Consider the following 24950-nt stretch of genomic DNA (forward strand, 5'->3'; position numbering starts at 1 on the left):
GGATCTGTCCGATTTCCCATATTCCATCCTGATTGCCTATGGTTGGCTTCCAAAGTTTGCAGGATTGGTCCGTTTTGAACAAAATGCCTCAAACTATGCATGCAGCTTGCGATTTCCGTGAAATTTCACACACACATTCCCACTAGGCCGAGGAAGAAATGCCACCCTTTTCACATTGGCCTGTTATAGCGCCACCAGCAGGTCTAATTTAGCAAAACACATTTTTGGAACAAAATGCCTCAAATCGTGAATGCAGTGTCTGATTGCCGTGAAAGACCTAAGAATAAATGGCACCCTTTTCACATTGGCCTATTATAGCGCCACCAGGAGGCCAGAATAACGTACCTGACCTGGCGGAGACCTGTGCTCCGAGGAGCATTTTTTCTAGTTAAGCATGATTCATCAGGATCGCTTTGCAAATCCACAAGCTCACACTGCAGGCAGCGCAGATTGAATATATTCGGGGCGCAACACCGTTGTCAGTGGTGTAAAGTAACAAAGTACATGTACTCAAGTACTGTACTTAAGTACATTTTTTAGGTATTTTTACTTTACTGGAGTATTGCCAATTTTCAGTACTATTGTATTAGGCCTACTTCTACACCCCAATGGTAAACAATGCGTACTACAAGTCCACTACAATCATTTGAAAACTTTAGTTACTAGATACTTTGCTATTATCAATTATTATATTATAAAACATACATTAACCACTTTAGCCCTATTTTATAGGCCTACATAGGCTATTTGAGAAATAGACAATGCATGGCATCGCAACACATTGTGAGCTTGTAGATCTGCTATTTTCAAACAGTACTTTTACTTTTGGTACTTTAAGTACATTTTGATACTAATACTTTTGTGCTTTTACTCAAGTAAATTTTGAATTCCGGACTTTTATTTGTAACGGAGTATTTCTATATTGCAGTATTGATACTTTTACTTTGGTAAAATATCTGAGTACTTTTCCCACCATGCACTGACCGTTGTACGTCGAAGTATAAATTGGTCGTTACTGGATGGATTGCAGCTGCTACTTATGGAGAGACAGACTGCTTGAGATCGCTAAACATTAATCTGCTAGTTAACAAGAGAAATGACACTATCCAAAAGTATAAACAGCATAAAAGTGTATAAAAGATATTTGACAGACAGTGCTGAAAACAGGGCATTTAAAGATGAATATGGACACATTTGACAGCAGCAGTGCGTTCGGAAATTGCGCACCAGAGCCATAGACCAGAGCGCACTCGCCTATTAGTTTGTATTGGCCAGTGCGCTCATGAGTTTCTTATACCTGGTGTCATCAATGCAAAGCCGTTGTGTTTCATCGGCTACACACGTTTTGGATGTTTGCAAGCCAAGGAATATAATTTTAGACGGCAAGATGAAGCATGGAATGGTACCAGGCAAGTTATAAAGTTTAATAAGCATCTTTCAGGTGGGGATATATTCTCTATGGACATTATAGATATAATAATAGCCTATAGGACTGTCAGTCCATATTTTAAAATGAAAATAATAAAATCATTATCAAAATAATGTATTTTAATATAAAACATGGATCCACCGCAGCTGCACATGGTTGTCCATCCTACATAAACTGTGTGTGTGTGTGTGTGTGTGTGTGTGTGTGTGTGTGTGTGTGTGTGTCATTGCGGTGTTGGAACAGCGGCCGTATTTCTCTCGATCCGACCCGCGCCAGGTGTTCAGTAGCGATCCAGATAAATATCAAACATTTTTTTAAATGATTTTGATGATGACAAAAAAAGGGGGGAGGGGGGGTTCACCCGAGGGGAGGGGTTTTCACTCGAAATATCAAACTATTTTGAACGTGATCGGAGTGGCCGCGATCGTCTTGTGAGCAACTCGGGAGGGTTCAGATTGGATCTTTCAACCCTCACACTAGACGATGTTTATGCCCGAGATTCGCCCCCGATCTAGGCTGGGGTAGACACGCCCCCCCGATACTCGGGAGGGTTGTTTTTTAGCCCGATTATCTCGTAGTGTATGGCCACCTTTAGGAATGCCACAAAAATAAATCCATGAATTCTAGTCTTCATGGGGTGTGCAATTGATAGAAAATAAGTATTTTTTTGGGTGAACTCCTCCTTTAAATGAGTGGGAGAATAAAGTCCTATATCATCTACTTACTACCAAGCCACCTATATAAAGGAATTTAAACTTCAGGACAAGTCATTTCAGTATTGTCAAACAAATATTAATTGATGTACTACATTACACTACAGTACATCCACTCCTGATTGAATGAAAGATGGAGATTGAGTGCCCTCTAGTGGAGAAATGGCACTAATAAACTCATTTGTCTACTATCATAAAACACCTGTTTTGATCAGCTGGGATAAAAAATCTGAGTTGAAATACATTTAAATAATCACATTAATTAAAAATAAAAATAAAACCTTACCGGTATGTATTTAATTTTGCATAGTGAAATAGTATTATCACAGCGATACAAAAAAGCATATCAATATGAATAAACTCCCATGGGTTACACAAATCACTGTAAATATTGGGTTGTCTGTTTTCTTACATACCGTTATTCTTGGAACTTTTGTAGCACATTTACGAGCAGTAAAACATATGTTTAGAACTCAGGAGTAGGTGTGAAATATAACAAATGATAACATTTCCCTCTGGCTTTGTTCTATGATAACTATGAGCAAATCCAGGAGTGGAGCATTAGGCTACAGTCAGAACTATGATGGCCTAAGTAAGAGATACTGCACTAGACTCCAGATGTTATTCTACACTACAGCTCATTTGGCATTAAGAATGTAATCCTACTTTTGTCCATAAGATTATCAAACCCATGTATGCTAGGCCTATATGAGAGTTTAAGTTTAAGAGAAAGCAAAACATAAGCCCATAAACATAAATTAACATTATTCTTGAATTAACTTTTTTGGGGGCAGGTTACACTATGCTATACTATAATATTACAAACTGCATATTATTTAAATTATTACATGATACATCACTAGCAGCATGCACTCATTAACAAGCTAACATTAATTTGGTACATAATTCCCCTGTAAAAGCCAAGAGTATACGCTTCTTAAAGGACGACTTCACTTCATTTTCAACCTATCTTCATGAAATTGGTCATCACTAATGCTGATGATAATAGGCAGGTAGGCAGGTTCTGAACTGTCCACAGCTCTACTCTGAGACACAGACCGAGAAGACAAAAATTGTGCCATATTATGAAGAGCATTATTACTAAGGAGGACCAATAGGTTGAAAATGGGTGAAATCGTCCTTTAAGCTGTAAGAAGATAATGACGTGTATGATTAAAAAAATGATTCCAGAAACTTCCCTTACTTTGTTGGTAAGGATATATTTGTATGACGTGGTGGAAAGTAACTAAGTACATGTACACAAGTACTGCACTTAAGTACAATTTTGAGTATTTCCAATTTTCAATACTTTTATACATAGCCTATGATACCTTGTGAAACGGGACATTATGTATAATGAGTACTTTTACTTTTGGTACTTTAAGTATATTTTGATACCAATACTTTTGTACTTTTACTTAAGTCAATTTTGATTACCAGACTTTCACTTGTTGTAACAGAGTATTTCTACATTACCGTATTGATACTTTTACTTAATTAAAATGCTTGTACTTCTTCCACCACTGTTTGTATGGAACATTCCAGATATCACATCATCTTATGATGAAGGATGAAAGGCATGCCGCATGACGCCGTTTCTGTCAGATGATAGACAGTTGACTCGGCCACTGAAAACTGAACTTGTTTGAACCAATGAGAACAATGAGAACGGCTAGAGGGCGGGATAGGTGGAGTAATGGGCGGGGTTGTCCATCACGTCTACCAGAGCGTTGCCATGTCTGATTATTATAAGCGACTTTGGGCTTGTTTTTCTGTAAAGTTACTTGTAAACATCAGTAGATATTAACGGCTTGCGGTTTTTTGGGGGGCTTGTTTCTAAGTGTAAGTTGCTTATTTGAGCTTGTTTCCTAAATGTTTTTTAAACCAGTGGTTATAAAATATTTAACGTCAAGGACTCCCAAATTAATATGTATTTGTCTGCGGACCCCAATCTGAAAATATTTTATGCCTGCAGGAGTGGGACCCCCATACAACATTTGTGTCATCAAAATGTAAATGTAAAAAAGAGTCCACATTTCTTCAAGATAAAAAAAAGCCGATCTACAATCTCACAATTGTGAGCTCGTTCTGCTATTTTCAAATAGCCGACGGTTTAAAATGCTCATGTGGCATGTTGCTTCTGTTGGGCTTGTTTTTCCTTGGAATCCTTATATCTCTCAGAAAATCTGGCAACACTGCAAAGCAAACCTCGTTGGAAGTTGGAACTTTTTCCCGCACCGTCCCGTCTAATATATCACTCACCCACATGGTTACACTGAAGGTAAGCTCAATTCACTTTGGTCTGTGTCGTATTATATTCTATCTATACAATTATCTAAATTTACACGAATCGCCCCATTTAGTTGACGGCTTTGGTTGATATTTTTCATTGAACTCTCGTTTTGCTTTTTGTTTTGACAACAGTAAGTAGTTAGCACGTTAGCAATCTGGCTAACTCTTTTTGTCAGATTAAAACGTTATTCATTGAGCACTCAGAATCGCTAGTAAACACGTAAACTTAGTAATTAATTTCACACAACTCCCATCATTGTGCCAGTAATAACGCCTGGCACCACATGGATAACGGAAACATTGCGTCACAGACAGACAGCGGCGCGCTTTGTTGGAACATGTCCAGTGTTGCCAGGTCTAGCAAAACAAGCCCAAAAGAAACTCAAACCTGCTATCATACATCGGCTATTTGAATCTTGAAATGAATGAAATGTGGAATATTTGAAAGATTTTTGAAATATTCCAATAAAACAAATCTGGTTCGAAGGGCTCCCTGGCACAAAACATTTTCAGATGCGGGTTAGGGGACAAAGACATCATTCATTTGGGGTTCCTTGACATGAAAATGTTTGAGAACCACTGGTTTGTATTACAAATACAAATGGGAAGCAAGCCCAAATAAGCAACTACACTTTAGAAATAAGCCCCAAAAAAACCGCAACGCGCAACTACCAATATGTTTAAGCAACTTAACAGAAAAAGAAGCCCAAAGTCGTGGACATGGCAACACTGAATATGTCTGACCACAAACAAACAAGTCTGTCTGACGGAGTCTGGACCATCATGTCGTCATTACCAGTCAGTTAAACTAACACGTGAGTGCGCTCCCGGTGCGCATTTCCAAACGCACCCTAAGTTTAGTTGTGACTCGTTATTCCTCTATTTGGTCTGTTTTCAACTAAATAAGACAGTAAACCAGTGGTTTTCAACCTTTTTCGTGTCAAGGACCCCCAACTTCACACATATTAGCCCACGGACCCCCCATTTCAAAAGATATGCCAGGGACTCAACCATTTTGATTTATTGGGGGTCCCAATCTACACTGTATAATCATGATTAGTGTTCATTTAACTCTGAGAGTGTACAAATGGAACGGGTCCATTTGGTTCCATTTGTACACTCTCAGAGTTACAGACACATAAGGGTCAATTTGGTTCCTAACTAAGGGTCAATTTGGTTCCTAACTATTCATTTGGCTGGGGACCCCCTGGAACCCCCTCAAGGACCACTGGTTGAAAACCACTGCAGTAAACCAAGACTAAATGTTATTTTAGTCTTGGTTTAGTCTTGGTAGGCTAACAAGCTATTGGTTATGTTGTATTAATAGGTTAAAATGAAATTCATTTATTAAAATAAGTTCCGGATTGCAGCTTTAAGTGAACTTTGACAGTGTGCAATAGTAACATTCGTATTTTGGAAGACTTAAAACTTGAACTCTGGGATTTTACTGTGACAGAGAAAAAAATGTATGATATATTCTGTTGGATAGAACTGCATCTTGTTTGACTGCACTTATATTTTGTTCCCAGGCACTAATCACTTGAAACACATGTGAAATATGAAGAAAGAAATTGCGGCAGTGGTGTTTTTCTTGATGAGGCTCATCAAAAAGGGAGAGAAGTTGGAGTCTCAGAAGGTCGACCTGTTTATTGAGAGGCTGACTGTTGCACTGCAGGAGAAATTCCGGGGACACTGGTACCCTGACAACCCAGGCAGGGGCCAAGCTTTCAGGTATTGATTGGTCAGGTATACGTCTAAATATCGTAACTGGAAAAAAGAATCTGTGGTCCATTGGATCTAATACAGTTATTATGTAATCACAAGCTCTTGTTAATACATTGATTAGATATTTATAAAGCCCACAGACCGCCTTGACCACCTCAACCTGGCATCCGTTTAGGGAAAATAGCAGATATGTAAGCTCACACCACATCACATTTAGATGCGTTGTGAGCTTGGCAGATCTGCTTATTTTTGTGTTGCTACTTTTGTGAGACACTTAGTGTACAAGTATAAAAAAGGATGACCAATAGTATTATTTATGAAAGAAAAAAAAACATACAAAGATGAAATATGGACAGCGACAAACTATGTTATTGGTGTTTAATATGGATGCTTACATGTTATGAAGCTAAATGGCTTTTCGTGAAATTATGTGGACATACAAGGATTGTTCAATAGTCTTACATAGTCAGACGATCAGAGATCACCGCCTACTGATATGTCTGGGGAAATCTAAATTCAATTATGGGCTAGAACAGCGGCGAACAGCCGTTAACAAACCTACACCCACTGCTTTGAAAACAAATCATATTACCATCCCAATATGAAGGTTCGTCCTTATGTCTTATATTGGTTCTACAATGCAGTAATTAAAAATAATTCTGAATTGTCGATCTCTCCACAGAGATTTAACCCTGTGATGTTGAACTGTTTTCATTGTAATGGGTCCTTCAAGTGGGTCCTAGGGAAATGAAATGGGTCCCCAATAAAATGTGTGTTTCTGACAAATAGTAGTTTTTAACTAATCTAGTAATCTTTGAGACTTTGACGTTATATTGTTACAATTATGGTTGTGTGTGTGTGCGTGTGCGTGTGCGTGTGTGTGCGTGCGTGTGTGTGTGATCTGAAAATTTAACAAATAAGTCCCAAATTTGAAAATCTCTATTTGTAAAAGAAAACTATGTACAAATGTCACATTAAATCAATCAATCAAATAAACTAAAATTCTAATTTAAAGAAAAACAAATATAGAACATTAAGTATAACAGTGAGTAAAGTTATATAAAACTGTAGTGTCTGCAGTATCTTAGTATATCAGACAGTTTTCTACTCTGTATATTGTAGGCTAAGCTGAGGCAGCTGGTCATCAGAAGTAGACATGGGAGTAGAAAATATACTTGTCTTTTGGTTAGCAGCAAGCTTCAACCTCTTTGGCATTTTGAGTCATAAAGCTATTTTATACATCACTATGTCACAAATTATGATTTCGGCAATTGCGCCGTTAAAGACAAGGCGCAGACCATCACAATTCAGGACGGGTCCGGGTGTTCTATTGTTATTGTTATGTATTTGTTTTTACAGCAATTTTTCTATAGTTGTTCTAATATTATTTCAACACAGATTTTGTTGTTGTTGATTTTGTTGAAATCGATGGTGAGTTGAATGCGGCCTTTCCTAATAATATGCATCAGAGACACGGCCGGACGTGCAGTGTTCAACATGACTGTTTGCCCATACATTTAATTTAGATGTCCCCAGGCTTATCAATAAGCAGAGGTCGCCGCTGGCTACGCAAGACTAGTACTATAATACCAAAGTCTTGTTGTTTGTAGGTGCATCAGAGTGAACAGGCTCCAGAGGCAAGATCCAGAGTTTCTGCAAGCCTGCCAAGAGAGTGGTGTTCAGTACAAAGACCTGCGGCTTCCACGAGAGCTAACCCTGTGGGTTGACCCCGGCGAGGTCTGTTGCAGGTAATCATGAGGATGAACTTCTCTTCTTGTAGCATGTCCAGGCCAGGTCTGATTGGCAGCCTTAATTACAGGTTTAATTAACAGGACTTTTAACACAAGAACTAATGGTAGCCAATAGATAAATTAGTTAATTTCCTTGGCGCTGGTTGTACCAGCTGGATATATGCATGGGTATAATAGTATGTGGGACTAGGGATGCAAACATTTGGGAATATTCAAGGTGTAAACTTTTCATTGGGAGTTGATGGGAATTTATTTAGTTGTATTGGCTGGTACTGTGTATACATCTATTGATCGATTGATGGATAGATTGATAAATGAGATGTATATAGATATGAGCATGGCCACACACACACACACACACACACACACACACACACACACACACACACACACACACACACACACACACACACACACACACACACACACACACACACACACACACACACACACACACACACACACACACACACACAGATGGAAGAGCCAATTATCCCCGCAAAGGCTTTAATTTGACAGTTAAATGTTTAGTCAGAAGAAGCCTGGCATAGCACATGGCATTCTGCCAAAGAACATAAAGAAAAAGATACCAACCGTCCATAAATGCAATCTGGAAGGAAATCTTATTCCGCACACTTCATTTGCAAATACTGGTACTTCAGCCAGGGGAAGTATACTGTTGAGGAAGAAAACATATGTATAGTATGTGAATTATGAGACAAAAACAACACATGTATTTAATAAAGTAATCAGTTATTAACAATTATTTACATTCCTCCATTTCCTCAACTGTGATCGGGGTAATGAGAGGGGCACTGGTGTGGTAATTGACAATACACTCATTGCTCTGTAATAGAATTTATAATCTTATGCTGAACATAGCTGCACCTTATTTTCTCATTAGGTATGGAGAGCAGAATCCATCTTTCTTGGTGGCCAGATTTTCTGGTGATGATGAAGATGACAGAGATGTCACGAAGAAGGTGACCAGTGCCCTGGAGAGGGTGACGTCAGACTACCACTCAGGTTCTTCCTCGGATGAGGAGACCATGCTCAGGGAAACCTCTTCCACCCCTTGTCACCATACCCACCAGGTAAACCATGGGATTTTCAATAAACATGACCACATCAGTCTGACCTCTTCGAATATTATGTTAATTTGAAGTCAAAACCTTGCATATGACAACACTCCTGCTTGCCTGTTCAGTGTTGAAAGTTGGTGAGTCATGATGTCTCTGGTTCGGTGCACTTCCAAAGACTGTTTTCTAAGGTTAGAATACTTTGTTTGTTACAGACAGTCTAATAATACCTTTGTCTATTTGTCAAGGTGTTGAACCCTGCTGCACCTACATGGAATCCCAAGAGGAAGACGGTGCGTGATAAAGGTCCTCACTATGAGTGTAGACCTCATAGCAGACCCCCCCATATGTTGAGACATAATCTCTGGGTCCCACCTGGCTACAGAGGAGGACCTGCATACTGGGCCAGCAATCAGCATTGTTACAGTTAGTTGGTGGCAAAAGTAATTCACACTGGACATTTGGGGAGCAAAAAATGAAAGGAACCATTAAAATGACTGACCAAACTGTTTTTCTTTTCTTTTTTAATAGTGAAATGATATTGTTTATTTTGATACTAATTGTTCTTTGCACTTTAGACTATTTTAATAATGGGAGTCAAATTATTGTACTTGATTAGAAATATTGGAAGTATTATTTTGTACCCTTGAATTAAGTACTGTATTTATAGTATTGGAGAATCACATGTATGCCACCTACCGTCCTTTTGTTCACAAATGTTTTATTTATTCATAGTGTTGAATTGTGAGGTTCATAGACTTTTTATTATGAAGTTCATTAAACATGGATTCAAATCATCATGTTTGGGGTCTACTTATTCCTGTAAAGAACACTACACTCTGGCAAATGTTATATATTATATCAATATACATCTTAAGAGAAACAAGCAAATAATTGCAATAATAGCTAAAGGTAGGGTGGGTATATAAAGTAGTATGGTATGCGCAGTAACTTGCAACTCGGAGTACCAAAATTTGAAGAATCACATTCCTTTTGAGACTGTAAGAGCGCCATATGCTCTCACATTAAAGAGTGATTCCATTCATTATTATGAACAGAGAATATATTTGCATGTCATTCTGACTTTTCAAGAGGATGTTAACATTTCTTAGCTTATGAAAACATTTAATAAGGCACACAGCCATTACCTGCCTGTAATTATCTACATATCTAGGATGGATACACAACATTAGGGGCACAACATGGAGTAAATAGGGGGGGGGGCGGTTGCTGAGATAGGCTAATTGATCGGCAACTGCCAACATGAGGAGACAAAGAGTGTATGCCCTATGCGCCCTCCAGGGGGTAGTGCCCTACCCACCCTACCTAGGGTGTGCACTTTGAAGGCTGCAACCCCTGGATTGAGACAGACCTATTGATGCATTTTATGTCATTGCAGTTGCTCTCTGGTGGACCTCTACAGCCTAGCCTGGTACAGTGGTAGAAGGAGTACTCACTTTTTGTACTTAAAGTACCAACACCGCAATGTAGAAATACTCTGTTACAAATAAAAGTCTGTTACTTGAGTAAAAGTACAAAAGTATTTGCAATAAAATATACCTAATTATTGAAAGTAAAAGTACTCATTTTGCAGAATGTCCCATTTCACAAGTTTCCTGATAAAAATGTCAAATGCTTTGAAAATAGCATATCTACAAGCTCACAACCCATCGCTTTCAAATAATTTTAGCGTAAAAAGTACAATATTTGCCTCTGAGATGTAGTGGAGTAGAAGTAAAAGTATTGAAAATTGGAAACGCTCCAGTAAAGTAAAAAAAAACCTCAAAAGTACTTGAGTAAATAGTAGTTAATTACTTTACACCACCATACTTGTGTAAACCACCCCGGTCGTGGAATTCAATTTACCAGGGCTTAACTAAACCCTATAATATCCCAATGTTAATGATCTACCACGTTTTGTTGTTGTCGCTATCATCCAGCAGGTGGCGTCAGTGCATGTGTTTCGACGAGGAGCCGATCACGTGACCCCCCAGCTCCCTCATGTGTGCACCTGCCGTAGCCCGTGTCGCGGCGGAGGAGTGGAGTGGAGTTTTGGATGCTACGGTGTGGACTGGTCTGCCGCTCTCCTTAGATTCAACATAATAAGTTCTACTTCTTCAAGCGAACTTTGTCAAAAAATAACTCTGGAATAGACCGAAAGAAATGGAGTTCTCGATACCCCACTTCAGCTGTGTGCTACTAAGTGTCTTAGCAGGTAAGTTTTCCGAACAAGAACAAAGCGAGGAGCTATTTTAGTTTATGTTGGCGAGAGAAACAGTGTGGTGGTCAATAGCAACCACCACACAGAGGAGAGCGGGCCATTGTAAGATTATGGGTAGTAAAATGGTTCTTTTGGCAAATATTGGATATTGTGCTATATGTGTCTCGCGTTATAATGGAATGAAAAACGACTATGTTTGATTCGTATTTTCTTATGAAAGTTGATGATAATAGTTTACGTTAATCACTAACTAGTTGGGCCTATTAAAGGGCCATTCACACTGAGCACTATACTATAAAAAAAAAATATATATAAAAATCGTTCTAAGTCAAGTAGATGGCAGAGTTCACACCGTATGTGTTCACTAGGTTAGTTTTACTATGTTCATGAGGTTCATGTAACTTAACTGTATTTATCGTGGGCTTTTATCTGTTCTACATCTGGCCCTCTGGTTGCGATAAGTAACTAATGAATGAGACTGTAAAGAAAAAAAGTTTTCTAATCCACAACTTAAGTCAGCAGTTGGCATAATAAACACAAATCAAGTCGGTGTGGTTATCGACTTTAGTTCACATACTCTATGAAAGATAATAGAGTAATTTGATCACCAGGTTATCTTTTAATAATGCCCACATGATTTTACAATACATTTCACCCTAGGACTTAGGGCTGTCACGATTACAAATGTAAGTTTACGATTAATTGCCAGCCACCAATAATTGCGATTGACGATTTAATTGTGTTTTTGGCATTGAACATTGGGAAAAAAATGTAATCAAAAGTTGCACTGGGCAGATATGACAAATAACTGAAATATGTATAAAGAAACTACTGACATATTTATTAATTTTATATTTAAATGTTTAAAAAAAGGTTAAAATAGTTGTAAGCTTGTATATCTGCTATTTCAGTTTTTTTTGTAATGTATGAACATATTTCAACATGGAAACGATCATGACGAAACAATTGTGATTCTGTCAAACAATTGCGATTAGATTATGTAATAGTTGTGACAAGCCTACTCTAGGTGTATTGAAACTGAAAGACCTCACAACAGTAGGCTACCACTACCAACGTACCGTTACCACTTATATTGGCGAAGGATTGATCACAGCTTGTTTCTGTCGACTGTGTTACTTTAGTTTTGCTATAGTAGTTATTAACACAATAGGTTTATCCGCTTTTAAATCTGTATTAAGGGACGTCAAACAAAGTGCTGCCTTTTTGTGTGCCACCTGCCAACAGTAGGCTACACCCTCAGTGTTCATGCCATTTGTAACTCTAGATAGTGTACGGCTACAAATGTAACCAAGTGGACCCATCAGGGTCTATTTCGTTACATTTGTACGCTTTCAGACTTAATGAACACTGAGGATTTATTGTCTAGTCCAGTGATTCTCAAACCTTCATTTCAAGGACCCCCAGTTAACTATGCGTTGGGGGGGGGGGGGGGGGGGGGGTAAATCACACAGTTTCACCCATGCTACTCTTTGTTGACTGTTGATGCATTTTATTGTATGGGCGTGTTCACCCTCCATACAGTGCTCAGGAATTTCCACTGAAACTAGCAGGTCATTCCTGACGCTCAGTCTTGGCAGCCATGTGAAACAACTGTAGCAGGTGTTTCTTTTAGTGTGAATTTGTGGCATCCTTTGGCAGTACTGAAATGTTTGCAGGGGGTTTGAGTGTGAGAAACAAAGACATGGGGATGGTCAGGGGGCAATGCCATTCCAGGCCGATGATTACTGAGAAATAATGAAGTGCTTTGTTTAGGCTCTGCAGTCAAATCACTCCATGCTATGTTAGCTGGGAAAGTGAGAGTGATGTGTAAAGGTCTGTGTAGTGTGTTTAACCTACATTCTCTCATGCTACACAACGTTGTATGTATACTTCACAAGCTCATTACCATCTTAATAGCATCATGGACTTGTCATTTGGGCACTGTTCCACTTCAGCAGGCAAGAACAGCATTTGTCAGGCTCGTTGCATTCTTTTGACATTCTTTAGAATAAAACAATGTGCTAGCCCCACTTTCAAATGGAGAAACAGATACCATTTAGTATGTATATTTCAGAGGGAAACTAACATAAAAATCATAGCCAATTTCTTAAACTGTCTGGAACTACAGACAGCCTTGAAGTAGCCATTGCAATTTTAAATGGCTGGTAATTTAATAATGCAATATATTAATTGTTGTATAATTGGGCCAACAAATTATAGTATCCAATTTTATTTTGTAGATGCTGAGATAAGAGTCTTTTACACCCCTGAATAAAAAAGGAAAGGGTGAGATGGGACAGGTGCATAAAGTAATACAAGAAAAGTGAATCCCTGCACAGTGCCCACACGATCAGCATTAAGTCATGCCCGATTTCTGACCGAAACGTTGCTTTTCAATAAATGTTCATTAAGTGTGCGACAGTGTGTGTGTGGGGGTATTCATTAGACTTGGATTTTGTTGACGCTATCATTTAGATTATGTTAAGAGTGTCAATGACTTGAGGGGAATATTTATCTTCATAGAGGTAGTTTATCGGGGGCCACTGCAAAATTAGATAATAGGATACAATTCAATGTGTTGGTTGAAAGAAATTCTGAATAGAAATGATGTCAGCTTCTGCAGGGAACTTACTACTAGCCAACATAATCCTTTATCCAAGATTTGTTAAATATGTATCTGATTACCAGCCGGTAAAGCGTAGCTGGTATTGTTTTCTTGTGGTCATGGCAAAATGTGATCCTAGTGAAAACCTTTGTAGTGGAAACTACCACAGAAGTACTTTGTTGGTGTACATCTGTGGACAGTGGAGTTTGTCACATTGATAGCATCACAAACTTGTGTGCAAGATGAAGTAATTAAGCTTGGCAGGTGTGACGTAGAAATCACAATGAAGGCTGAGTTGGAAGATGGATGTGGTCTGAGCAAGGGTAGCTGGCTAGCTGATACCATTTGTTTTCATTTGCAATGGTACAACATGCTAATAAGTTTCCAGTAGACAAGTCTCAGTAACTGTAATGCTGATTTAAAAAAAGGGTTTCTATTATTTGACCAGTACCCCAGACATTGGTCTTCCTCTGTCTTCACCCAGAGGTCAAGGAGGAAACATCTCTTCTTTTCCCTTATTTTTTGTCAGACCCCCCCCCAGACATGATGGTTCACTCATGAGAACCCCCCCCCCCCCCTTCCCTGGAATTGGAATTAAGCAACCATTCTGGGTCTTCTGTACATATTCTATGATACTTGCACAAATGAGGAAATATTTCAATAAAACACAACATGTCAGTAGTACTAACATAGGTTAAAAGGTAACCATGCAAGGATAGGCGTACTGAATAAATCGGGCACAATTTACCTGCTTCACCAAACTAATGTGTTTGGTGTCATAGTTATGTGCTACATTGCACCATACACACCGATTTGGTGTCATGGCTGGTGTGATCCCCTTGTAAGATCAAGTACAAAGCCCCCTTCCAGTACACTGTATAGGTCCAGTTCTAGTCTTGTCAAACACCAGCCAGTCTTTGTTTGACCTGTGAGGCCAGTCAGGCATTATCTCTGAACCCTATAGTACCGGCTTTGATGCTCTCCTAGCCACTGACCTGGGGTATGGTAAATGTGATGTGAAGACGCCATGAGCAGGCTCACAGTGCTGTTACCTGATAAGCCTACACTCAAAGGTCCCTGACGGGAGTTGGTTGCTAGGATACCTTTTGAAAACAGACACACAGATCCTGGGAGTGTATTGCTCAAGTAAACCCTCCCCCATTGCTTGAAATTCTCTTTGGAGTCCTTTTTTATAGCAGAAACTAAGTTTCCCCCTATTATATGGTGCATTGTTAGTATGAACATGGTCTCACATAGCCAGACTTTCAGAGAGCTCCGCTTGCTGACGTTTCTCAGGAGGAGTGGGCAGAGGAAGGTCTGGCTATGCGAGACTACTACGAACATGTTCATAAAGTGATGAACTTTGATAAGATTATGCCCAGGGATCAACACAAACCAGAGCTCTCTGATTTGTGTTGATCCCTGGGCACTTAAGTCTAAATATTGCCAATCATCTTTATCTGAGGTTCCATGAGTGAGAAATGTGGAGTAGAGATTTATCTCTCCCATTCACTTTCATTACTTGGCTGAAACGGGTCTCAAAATCACACTTTTAGCACATTAATAAACGCAAAACCAAGCGGTATCTGCAGAACAAAATATTAAATATGTTTTCATCTTCATGTAAACATTGTTGTCATTGTCACTTGTGTTGTGTGGAGACAACTTATTATTAACCATTTAAACCCTGTATGTATACTTAGTTGGTCGGGGCCCACAGGGCTCTGTACTTTGTCCCCTCCTTTTCCCCTCTACATCAAATCTCTGACAAAAATGGCCAACCACCCCAATTGAAAAATGTATATTGTATTAACATACTCTATAGCATGGGTTTTCAACTGGTGGTCCGTGAAGGTATTGCATGTGGTCCCTGACCATGCATTTAGTTATGTAGGAAAGTAAAGATTTGTATTTTATTCTATTTTATCGACCACTAGTTGAGAAACAGTATGATGTATGATGACGCATCAATGTTGTCAGTTACGGGGAAGTCAGATGTCAAGAACTTCCACAGAAATGGGAGTTAGAATCTGAAGGGATTGAGTTGGAAACTGTACCGGATTGCCTGATTGAGTCACCATTATTAGGAAATGTGTCGGCTTGCTCATACATAAGTTGCAATTAATAAGTTAACATGAGTTTTTGAGCTCTGGACCACTAGCTCAGTTAAATAATAACTGCTAAGAGCTTGATTTAATTCAGCTCGAATTAACAAATTAAATTAAGCCCTTAACAGTCATTATTTAATTTCAAGCTTTTCCCCCCATATCACCCCTCCCAACATAACAGTGGTCCTCAGGTTGATTCTCAGTCAGGGTGGTGGTCCCTGGTTCATAATCAGTTGAAAACCCCTGCTCTATAGTATACAGATTGGACAAAATAACATTTTATTCACATAAAAAAGTGACATTATTACGGCTTTAAGTATCCCAAGCATCCAAATTAATCATTTGTACACTAATGTGAACCAGCAATGTAAAAATAGCGATACAGCTATGCAGATAGATGGTGGTGACGTGAACTGTTCAACCTGAGCTATTGTCATTGTACACATGGAGACAGCTTCGCCTTGAGGTCATGATTTCACATTCAGTTCTCGTGACACGGCTGTCCCATCCCTCCACTTGTTTCCTGTCGGCACTAAACACACTCCGGCAACAGCTTCACCTCCACCCCAGCAGTCGCCCACTCTGCCTCGAGCCCCCGTCCTTGGAAATAAAGCAAGAACATGTAGAATCGGATTACACTCCGGGGACGCCGTTTTGTCCTCCACAATCTGATGATGAGGACGACTGCCCATGAATATTCAGGTCCTTGGCTGTTAATATTTTAACATGCCAGGGATGTACAAGCCCAGTGTCGACTCCTGTTCCCCTGTATGGCAGTGTGAAACACTGATCCCAGTCTGAGACCAAATGCACCAGCTAACCCCTTTTCATCTCACCCTTTCCTATAATTTATACTGGGAGCAGATTACAATCTCGAAAACTGATAGTGATAATGATTGATAGTAGTAGCCTATTTGTTTCGTAGGACTGTTAATAGCACTGGAGCCACTCTGTATTCAGAATCCATTCCTTATTGCCAGGTAGTGGGGGAGCTAAATGTCGGGTCCTGGGCCTTCTGCCAAAGCATTATGTAGAGAGGAAATATTAGGAACGTATTACTTGAATGCCTGGGTCATAAAACCCACTTAATATTGATTTGTATTTGCCACTGTAGTGTCATTTACCAGGTGCTGATCATTTGAGAAAGGGCATGGTACTGTACACATACCTTTGGAATTGGTCTCATAGTGAAAGTGGTGGAGTTTAGAGTTTTTATTTGTTTAGCTTTTACTCACACAGCCTATGGTTTTTATTATCATTAAGTGTTGGTTAAAAATATTATTGCCCAGGGTAAAAGGGCGTTGTTCATCCTTGAAAACCATATTAATTCAATTGTTTGACTAGAAATACAGCTATTAGTATTAGCCTATCTTTTATTCAGTCCTTAACTCAGTCTATACTTGATTTAACTCTACTTGTTGTACCTTTTTCTTATGCCTAGAAAGACTTTCCAGCAATAATTATATGTATTTTAGTTTGTTTCCTTTAAACCATTCTAGTGCTTCAAGGTCACTTGAATGCCACCTGACCTGGCTGAGACCAGCTTTCTCAGGCAGACTAGGTTCTACTGGTATCACCCGACCTCTCCAAAGAATTACCTAAACTACAGTAAGTGGGTAAACGCACAAGGGTTTGATTTTACCTCCCTAAATATGTCAGGGTTAAGTTTCCAAGTGTCATTGGAAACTTAAACTTGTGTACAATGAAATTTAATATTAATTTCAAATGGCTTTGAAGATTCAGATGGTGTTCCTGAATTTGTAAGATTGCATAATTGCCTATTCCCCACCAAATTAGCTGTTGTTGACATATACTACCACCGTTGGGTGTAAATTACTGTATATCTGTCTGATTTTTTATGTTCTGTGCCCACTTAACATGAGGTTTTGCCTTTATGAAATAAATACCATAACCACGGGAGGCTTACTCTAGTCTTTGAAAATGATAGTCTAAATGATTAATATAAACATTTCTTTACATGTACTACTCAAGTCCCCACATCTGCTTAATTAACTTTTAATGTTCATGTTGCATTAAATGGGCGGCCGAGAAAATAGAATATAGGTTCAGAGTAAGACAAGCATGGCAATACTTGAGCATTGTTAGAAGGCTGGTGGACTGGGGTCTGTATCGAGTGAGGAAGTATTCCCATGTAAGCCATCAATAATAACAAGGTCACCGCGTTGCTGATTCTCTCCACTCTCTGATCCCATCGGTCATCATCAACTCTCTGCTCAGTAAGAACGATAAACACAACCAACACATTTATCACTTAGCCACTTGATACCCAGACCTGTGTAGTCCCACAATGTCCTCTGCTCTTAATGTGGAAGAATGGGGCTCTTTGACAGATAAACAATTTCCTGTGATGGTAATAGTCCAACACATACATATCTCTAATATTCATCATGCAAATGGCCCTCTTTCTGTAGATGAGCTATGGGACAACCACACATGACAATGACTCTTATTTGTGTCACAAATTCCATCATGGTCCCTGGGGTTTTTTATCACACTTAAACATGTTATTTTAATTGGAGGCGTTTTTACATTACATACAACAGTTTTTACTGTCCATTTGCAGGTATTTTAAAGCTTGGTTCTCCCTCTCGGCTGAGCTTGAATATACTTAAGTGTATTCTGGTTCCTTCTGCATAATATCCTCACGGCATGTAAACCGGCCATCCTTTTTGAGGATACACAATGTGGCAGACATGTCCCCAGGGTGCTGCATCTGCAGGTGCTGGTAGGCTGGGTCTGTTGCTTCAGTCACTACCTGCTAGGTAGGTGTCAGCTCCACTCTGTACACACTGGAACCTCTGTTGTGTAACACCAAGGATTCTGTTCAGCTGTAAGCTGTAAGGGGAAAATTGTTGGAAAACCTGACCATTAGGGGCACCGATGGCCGAGTGGTTAATGCGCGTAATATATATATGTGTGTGTGTGTGTGTGTGTGTGTGTGTGTGTGTGTGTGTGTGTGTGTGTGTGTGTGTGTGTGTGTGTGTGTGTGTGTGTGTGTGTGTGTGTGTGTGTGTGTGTGTGTGTGTGTGTGTGTGTGTGTGTGTGTGTGTGTGTGTGTATGTATGTGTATATATATATATGCGCTCTTATACAGAAAAATATATTTAGAAGGAAAACCTGACCATTCATTCTGTCAATAAATATTTGGTTGCCACTGCAATACATTTATTAGGCTATGTTTGAGATAAGCATGATCAAATGTAAATGTGCATTCCACATCATTAACAAAACCATGCATACACCCATTCTACTCTCTTACACAAAATGGGGCAGTAAGAATAAGATCAGCTATACTGTGTCTTTTGCTACACCCCACCCCCACATTAGAACATTACAGTTGATTGCATGTCTAATCTTGAAAAATATTATGGCTCAGAAAATAAGCGGCAGAAGGTGGGGCTGAATTTGAAAAGGGGTAGATTCAGGCAGCTGTTGAGCCATTTTTAGCACCTTTATCTCATTGCAAAACATTACACATTGTAGGCTCCAGGGATGTAGGGAGAAAAATAAAATTAAGCGTAGACTGTTAAAGGGATTGTTGATTCAGTCCCTCTTGTGCAATAACCCTGTGGCATTGATACTCAGGTCTATCCTTGTCTAATGTTTGAATCACCACGCCAAATCAGTGATTGCCTCTCATTATGTCCATGACTATTATGTTATGTGTATGTTATGTGTATAGGAAAAAGGGATTTGTGATTGTTGATACGAATCGATTATTTTTCGTCCTATTCTGGAGACTTCTCAAAATTGTTTGACTGTCTCTGCTCTATCATACATTTTCAAATTCATAGCCCCTCCCTCCATCCATTTTTTTTTTACACTGATGGGCTCCATTTGAAAGGAAAAACTAATGTATACCCTAAAGTGCTGTGACGTTTTGGGTTCACATGCCCTTCTTCAGACTAAACAAAAGTTCAGTCTATTATTTTTCGCTTAGCACCTGCCCAACATAGTGTGTGGATGTGCACGTCTTTCCTTTCTTTTCATCTTAAAAACAGCAATGAACACTAAGTGACCACTGAAACACCCTTTTTTTTGTGCACGAATTCAGAGCCAGATAATAATTTCACTTTTAGCAACTGTACCTTGTTTATCAGGTGTCAGAAATTCCATCACCCCTGTATTCCAGTTTATTCTGTTTACACTACAAGACCACTATAATGACTGCTAAAAGATTAACATACATTATATTGCTGGCATAGGCAGGGAATAGCAGGGGAATCTGCTATTCACACCCCTTAGCATCATGTGATGCCTGTTCATATTGTTACCAGTACAGTGGGTACATAGTATGTGTACTTAATACTTGTGAGATATACGCATGTGAGACTAGGAAAGAAAATAATGGGTATGGAAAGAACAGAAACAAATATCCATCTGCAGGCTGGCACACAAGCTAATTTTACTTTAATTAAAATTCAATTCATTATGAATTAACCACTTAAATCCTATTTAATAGTGAAAATAGCAGATCTACAAGCCAGGTCACAATGTGTCTCATTGCGACACATTGTGAGCTTGTAGATCTGCTATCCTCACTCTTAGTTAAAGGGTTTATAAATTAATGGAATTATTTCAATTTTTTTAATGTTTAATAATTTCTGAAAATATTTTACTTAAAATAAATATTTTTAAATAATAATTTGAAAGAAATTGTAGGGGGGGAAAACATAATAACATTTACTCATGATAAATAATGGGTCTGTGACCTACAAATGGATCCCGACCCACTGTTTGGGAAACACTTATATAAACGGTCTAAGACTATGGGAGTAATCTGTCAATTCTTTCTTTGGGGAGGATATTCACAGAGAAGATGTTTTGGTGCAGAGCATGGATGTATGCTCCACTTACTAGAGCATATACTTGTACTATGAATATTTAATTTAAGCTCTTAATTTGTCTACACATCAAATGATGTCAAGTTGCTGACTCTGGTTTTACAACCTGGTGTCTTGACAACAATGTGGCTGTCTGCCACCTGCTCTCTATCTGCTTTAACCTCCATTGACCACATGACGGCTATTTGACTTCATACTTGGATGGGTGGGGGGGTTATAACTTATGATGAGTAAGTTTGAAGTATGAATATGAAGTGAGACAAAAATGGTCAATTAGGAATGCCCTTTCCTTCCCACTGATACCTAGTCTATCGCTGTTGGGCGGTTGTTGGCCATGCATCTAAGACACAATGACGAAGACATCTGCTCAAGTCTGGTCTGGGGTAGGGCTGAGTGCTTGAACCACAGCAAGGTCAACAAGCCACCACAGACATTTAATTACTGCCATGCATTTCACCGCCATGTGAGGAAGTCAGCAGCTGGTCCCGGTTGCCTTCCAGAGAGATGGTATATCGAACTGAAAATAGCCCGGTGATTGTTTCGTTTATGGTGGTCAGAAGGCACATTATGGCACAACCTTAATCACTAGTGCTCCTGTTTTAATAAGCAGGCACCAAGGGGCGGTCAGCCTGCAGTTCTTGCTGGGATATAGAGCTCCTGGGGAACCAGCTGTTAAGTGTCTTAATGGTTTCCGTGTATAATTCATGAGCGCGCACGCAGAGCTTGCTGGCTGGCTCAATCTTAGCGGCTCATAATTGGAGAGTGAAGTGTCCCCACTGTCAAACTGGCACAAATGGCACCCCATTCCTTCTGCAAGGCGTGGAGGAACATCATTGCGTTTAATCCCTCTGAGACACCATGTCTGGCAACAATAAGAAGATGATCTATTGTCTCCTGCTGGAACTGAAACTGTAATAACACCAGCCTCAGGAAATATTGTAACGGTTAGAATACGTATTTAGTGACCTGTGGAAACACGTGCACACAGAGGGCAGTCCGATACTGTCTATATTGTCTCCACCTTGAATATATTATGCCATTTTGTCTTATTAATGAGCCTTGGGCTGAATTGCAGCTTCTGTAGTTCCCACAAGATATCGTTAAAAGGATGTGACTGCTGATATTTGGATTTTGTAGAAGAGGGAAAGCCGCTTAATAAACAGTGAGTTTTGGGGACACTGTGATGAGAAAAGATTTATTGACAACAAAGCTTCAATGACTGTCTGGTGAACCCATCAAACTTGACATTCTTTGTTTTATGCTAGCTTTAGGCTTTGTGCACATCATTGTACTGTGCTTTTACGAAGGCTTCTTTATAATAATAAAAAAAAGCCTGACGCAATTTTTAAATAATCGTTCATTATGATTTGCACCAGTCTGTTATAGACTGCCCTTCCGTCTCTCTAAAAGGGCATTTAGACTGTTTTTTCCCCCCAGTTCTGAATGGACTGTGAGTAAGGTTGTGCAGTCTTGGTTCTACTTCAACTATTTTACAACACTTTCACTAGGATTATGTACTTGGCACGCAGTCTGATCTATAAGTCGCGCTTGGTTGTCTGTATGTTTGGCCACTTGGGGCTTAGCCCTTTTAAATATCATTAGAGCCTTTGTTGTAGTCTGCTCGTGTGGGAGTTCTCAGGCAAAGGCACATTGCTATGACCACTAAATATATCCTCCCTGGCCAGGTAGCCTGAGAAATCACCTTTCAAAACCTCTTTTAGGTGACATTGCAGGTTGCAGTTTTTTTGTATCATGGACACTTTTCCTACTCTTGCTATTGGTATAGAATGAACAGCATGGTGTGAATTTAGCCCTCTTAGCAACTAAAATGTACAGTTGAAAGCCTTGATTGTCGTTTTAATTGAGGGACCTTTACAGAAATGTTACTCCTGAACCTGTACACAAGACGTAACAATTCATATTACGTTTAACCTTGAACATTATTGAAATGCAGCATCCCTTCACGTGTTCCCTCTACGTGTCAGACCACATGTGGCTGGTAATTCAGGTTTCAATATTTTTCATTTTCCTTTTGGCTAGCCTCAACAAACTGTGAATCTCCCTGTTGAATGTTCTATTCCTTTTCTTAACTTGAGCTCTTGTGCTTTTATCTATAATATCCTTACTTTCAGTTTTGCTTTGATGTGGTAAATTGCAAAAACATCACTGCTGCTCTTCATTCCAGAGGCAATTTTATGCGCTGACGTCCAATTTAACTCATGAACTGCCATGGACAAGTTTATTTGTCAAATCCAGCGACGAGTTTGGACAAGTTTTTTTACATAATTTTTTTATTTTTTTCACACAGAACCAGAGATAACCCGATCCGAAGATTTACTGCTCCATTCACTTCCTGGTTAACTTATTACTTAAAAATGGTGTATCTCGTCTCCTGTGTACTTTTTTTTTGGTATTTGTATGTATTTTTGGTCGAGACATGCTCTTTTTCACATTTTCAAAGGCGGACAACAAATGTCAGCGAGGTCGCGATAACCTCATTGACATTTGCGACACCACACAGTGAAACCCTCAGTGATTAGCAACCATCAGGGGATCGATCATACTGGAGATAAATATTCTGTGACTACTTGAAAAAATAAGAAAATCTCAAAATCTCTGGCAGTGGGTGAGTGTTTTAATGTATACACTCTGGCAGTTATAGAGTTAATGTAGGACTAATGCATGTCCACGTACGTTAACACTTCACATTTTTTCGAAAGGCATTGCATCCAGTTGACCATAGGCCCTTGACTGATCAGTTTACCAAGATACTCAACGATGCCTTGACAGTCAAGATGGGATCTAGAAAACCTATAAAGTGTGTCAGACGAAAGGTCAAAATCACAAACTGTTCACTGGCTGCACCCCATATCCAGGCACTCCTCAAATCTGAGCTCTGCAGCTTTAAGGGCTTACTGCATTTATCTCTGCTGTCCAGACTCTCTGCTCTTCTTTATTTCAGCCTGACAAGTGTCATCTTGTACGCTATAACAGAACGCAACATCGAGAATAAATACCTTCAAGGGATGTCATGACCACAATGGAGGTTTGAGGGATGAGGAATGGTTGCCTGCTTGCCTCTTTTTAGAGCGCTAAACCAGTACAGTCAGTGGAGTTATTTTTAAATTCACACGCTTCCTCATTCTCCCTTGTCATGTTATTATTTGTATTGTTTTGTAGAGGAGTGGTTGTGCTGAGCTCTCTCTTAATCCATTAAGACCAGGTGGGATTTTTTAGATTTCTTTGGGCTTTTCAAAAATAGCAGATCTATAAGCTCATAACGCGGCACGAGTTCCGCGCTACAAGCTTGTATCTGCAATTCTTGAAAAATCTTGAACATTTGTGCAAATCATTGAATATATATATATATATATATATATATATATATATATATATATATATATATATATATATATATATATATATATATATATATATATATATATATATATATATATATATATATACATATATATATATATATAGTCAAATCTTTGCTTCTGGTGGTCCCTGGAACAAAATACATATTCAAAGATTTGCACACATTTTCAAGATCTTTCAAAAATAGCAGATCTACAAGCGACTGCTGCGCTATGAGCTTGTACATCTGCTATTTTTGAATAGCCAAAGAAATCTTAAAATGACAGAGATGCGTTCCCGGATTGAATGGGTTAATGTCTAGGCTGAGAATGTGAGCCGGAGACATAAATACACCTAGTGGTCCAAGTTAAGCTGTTACAATAAATGACAAGTCTGTGCCTCTGGGCTTCCTACAGGGCTCAATGCTCGGGTACATTTACTACACTACACCTACCGTGAACCTCTGAAAGTATAGAGTAGACTATGGTATTTTAACAGCAGTCTGTGTGATTCCCCTGCCTGTGAAACTACAATGGCACTGAGAGAGAGATGAGGCTGGAATAAAGGATGTAGGAGTCAAAGGGCGTTTTATCCACACCGTTATCTTTTAGCAGTGTGCTTATCTTATTGTCCTCTCAGAGGACGGGAAGGTTGTCTGTGTTGTTCCAGATTTCAACCCCCTAGTCTGCCTTCCGGGTTGAGCCATCAAAAACTGAGAGATGCTGTCGTTAAAAAAAGCATTGGAAATGGTATTGATCATTTTGTGGTTATTGTAAAGTACTTCCTCAATGGACAGTTTTAT

General features: G+C 39.2%; 2 protein-coding genes across 2 annotated transcripts in view; both read left to right on the forward strand.

Annotated features, from left to right (window-relative positions):
* Nucleotides 1-4337: 4337 nt before the first annotated feature.
* On the forward strand, nt 4338-9778 carry btg3 (B-cell translocation gene 3). Its single transcript, XM_084074547.1, has 5 exons — nt 4338-4423; nt 5964-6165; nt 7770-7907; nt 8815-9004; nt 9238-9778. Exons 2-5 carry the CDS (start codon nt 5993-5995, stop codon nt 9418-9420), a joined length of 684 nt encoding a protein of 227 aa, XP_083930673.1. The 5' UTR covers nt 4338-4423; nt 5964-5992; the 3' UTR covers nt 9421-9778.
* Nucleotides 9779-11034: 1256 nt separating this feature from the next.
* Nucleotides 11035-24950, forward strand: part of cxadr (CXADR Ig-like cell adhesion molecule) — a 43602-nt gene continuing 29686 nt past the window's right edge. Inside the window, exon 1 of the mRNA XM_084075035.1 lies at nt 11035-11204. Within this exon, the coding sequence (XP_083931161.1) occupies nt 11153-11204 (52 nt within the window). The 5' untranslated portion in view covers nt 11035-11152. The remainder of the gene's footprint in view (nt 11205-24950) is intronic.

The sequence above is a fragment of the Gymnoscopelus microlampas genome, assembly GCF_963454915.1.
Source record: "Gymnoscopelus microlampas genome assembly, chromosome: 12".
NCBI lineage: Eukaryota > Metazoa > Chordata > Actinopteri > Myctophiformes > Myctophidae > Gymnoscopelus > Gymnoscopelus microlampas.

Bases quoted from the DNA above. Each gene is read 5' to 3' on its own strand.
- btg3 (XM_084074547.1), top strand. From the start codon at position 5,993: ATGAAGAAAGAAATTGCGGCAGTGGTGTTTTTCTTGATGAGGCTCATC. The intron at 6,166-7,769 runs GTATTGATTGGT...TGTTGTTTGTAG, and splicing joins GGCAGGGGCCAAGCTTTCAG to GTGCATCAGAGTGAACAGGC. The intron at 7,908-8,814 runs GTAATCATGAGG...TTTTCTCATTAG, and splicing joins CCCGGCGAGGTCTGTTGCAG to GTATGGAGAGCAGAATCCAT.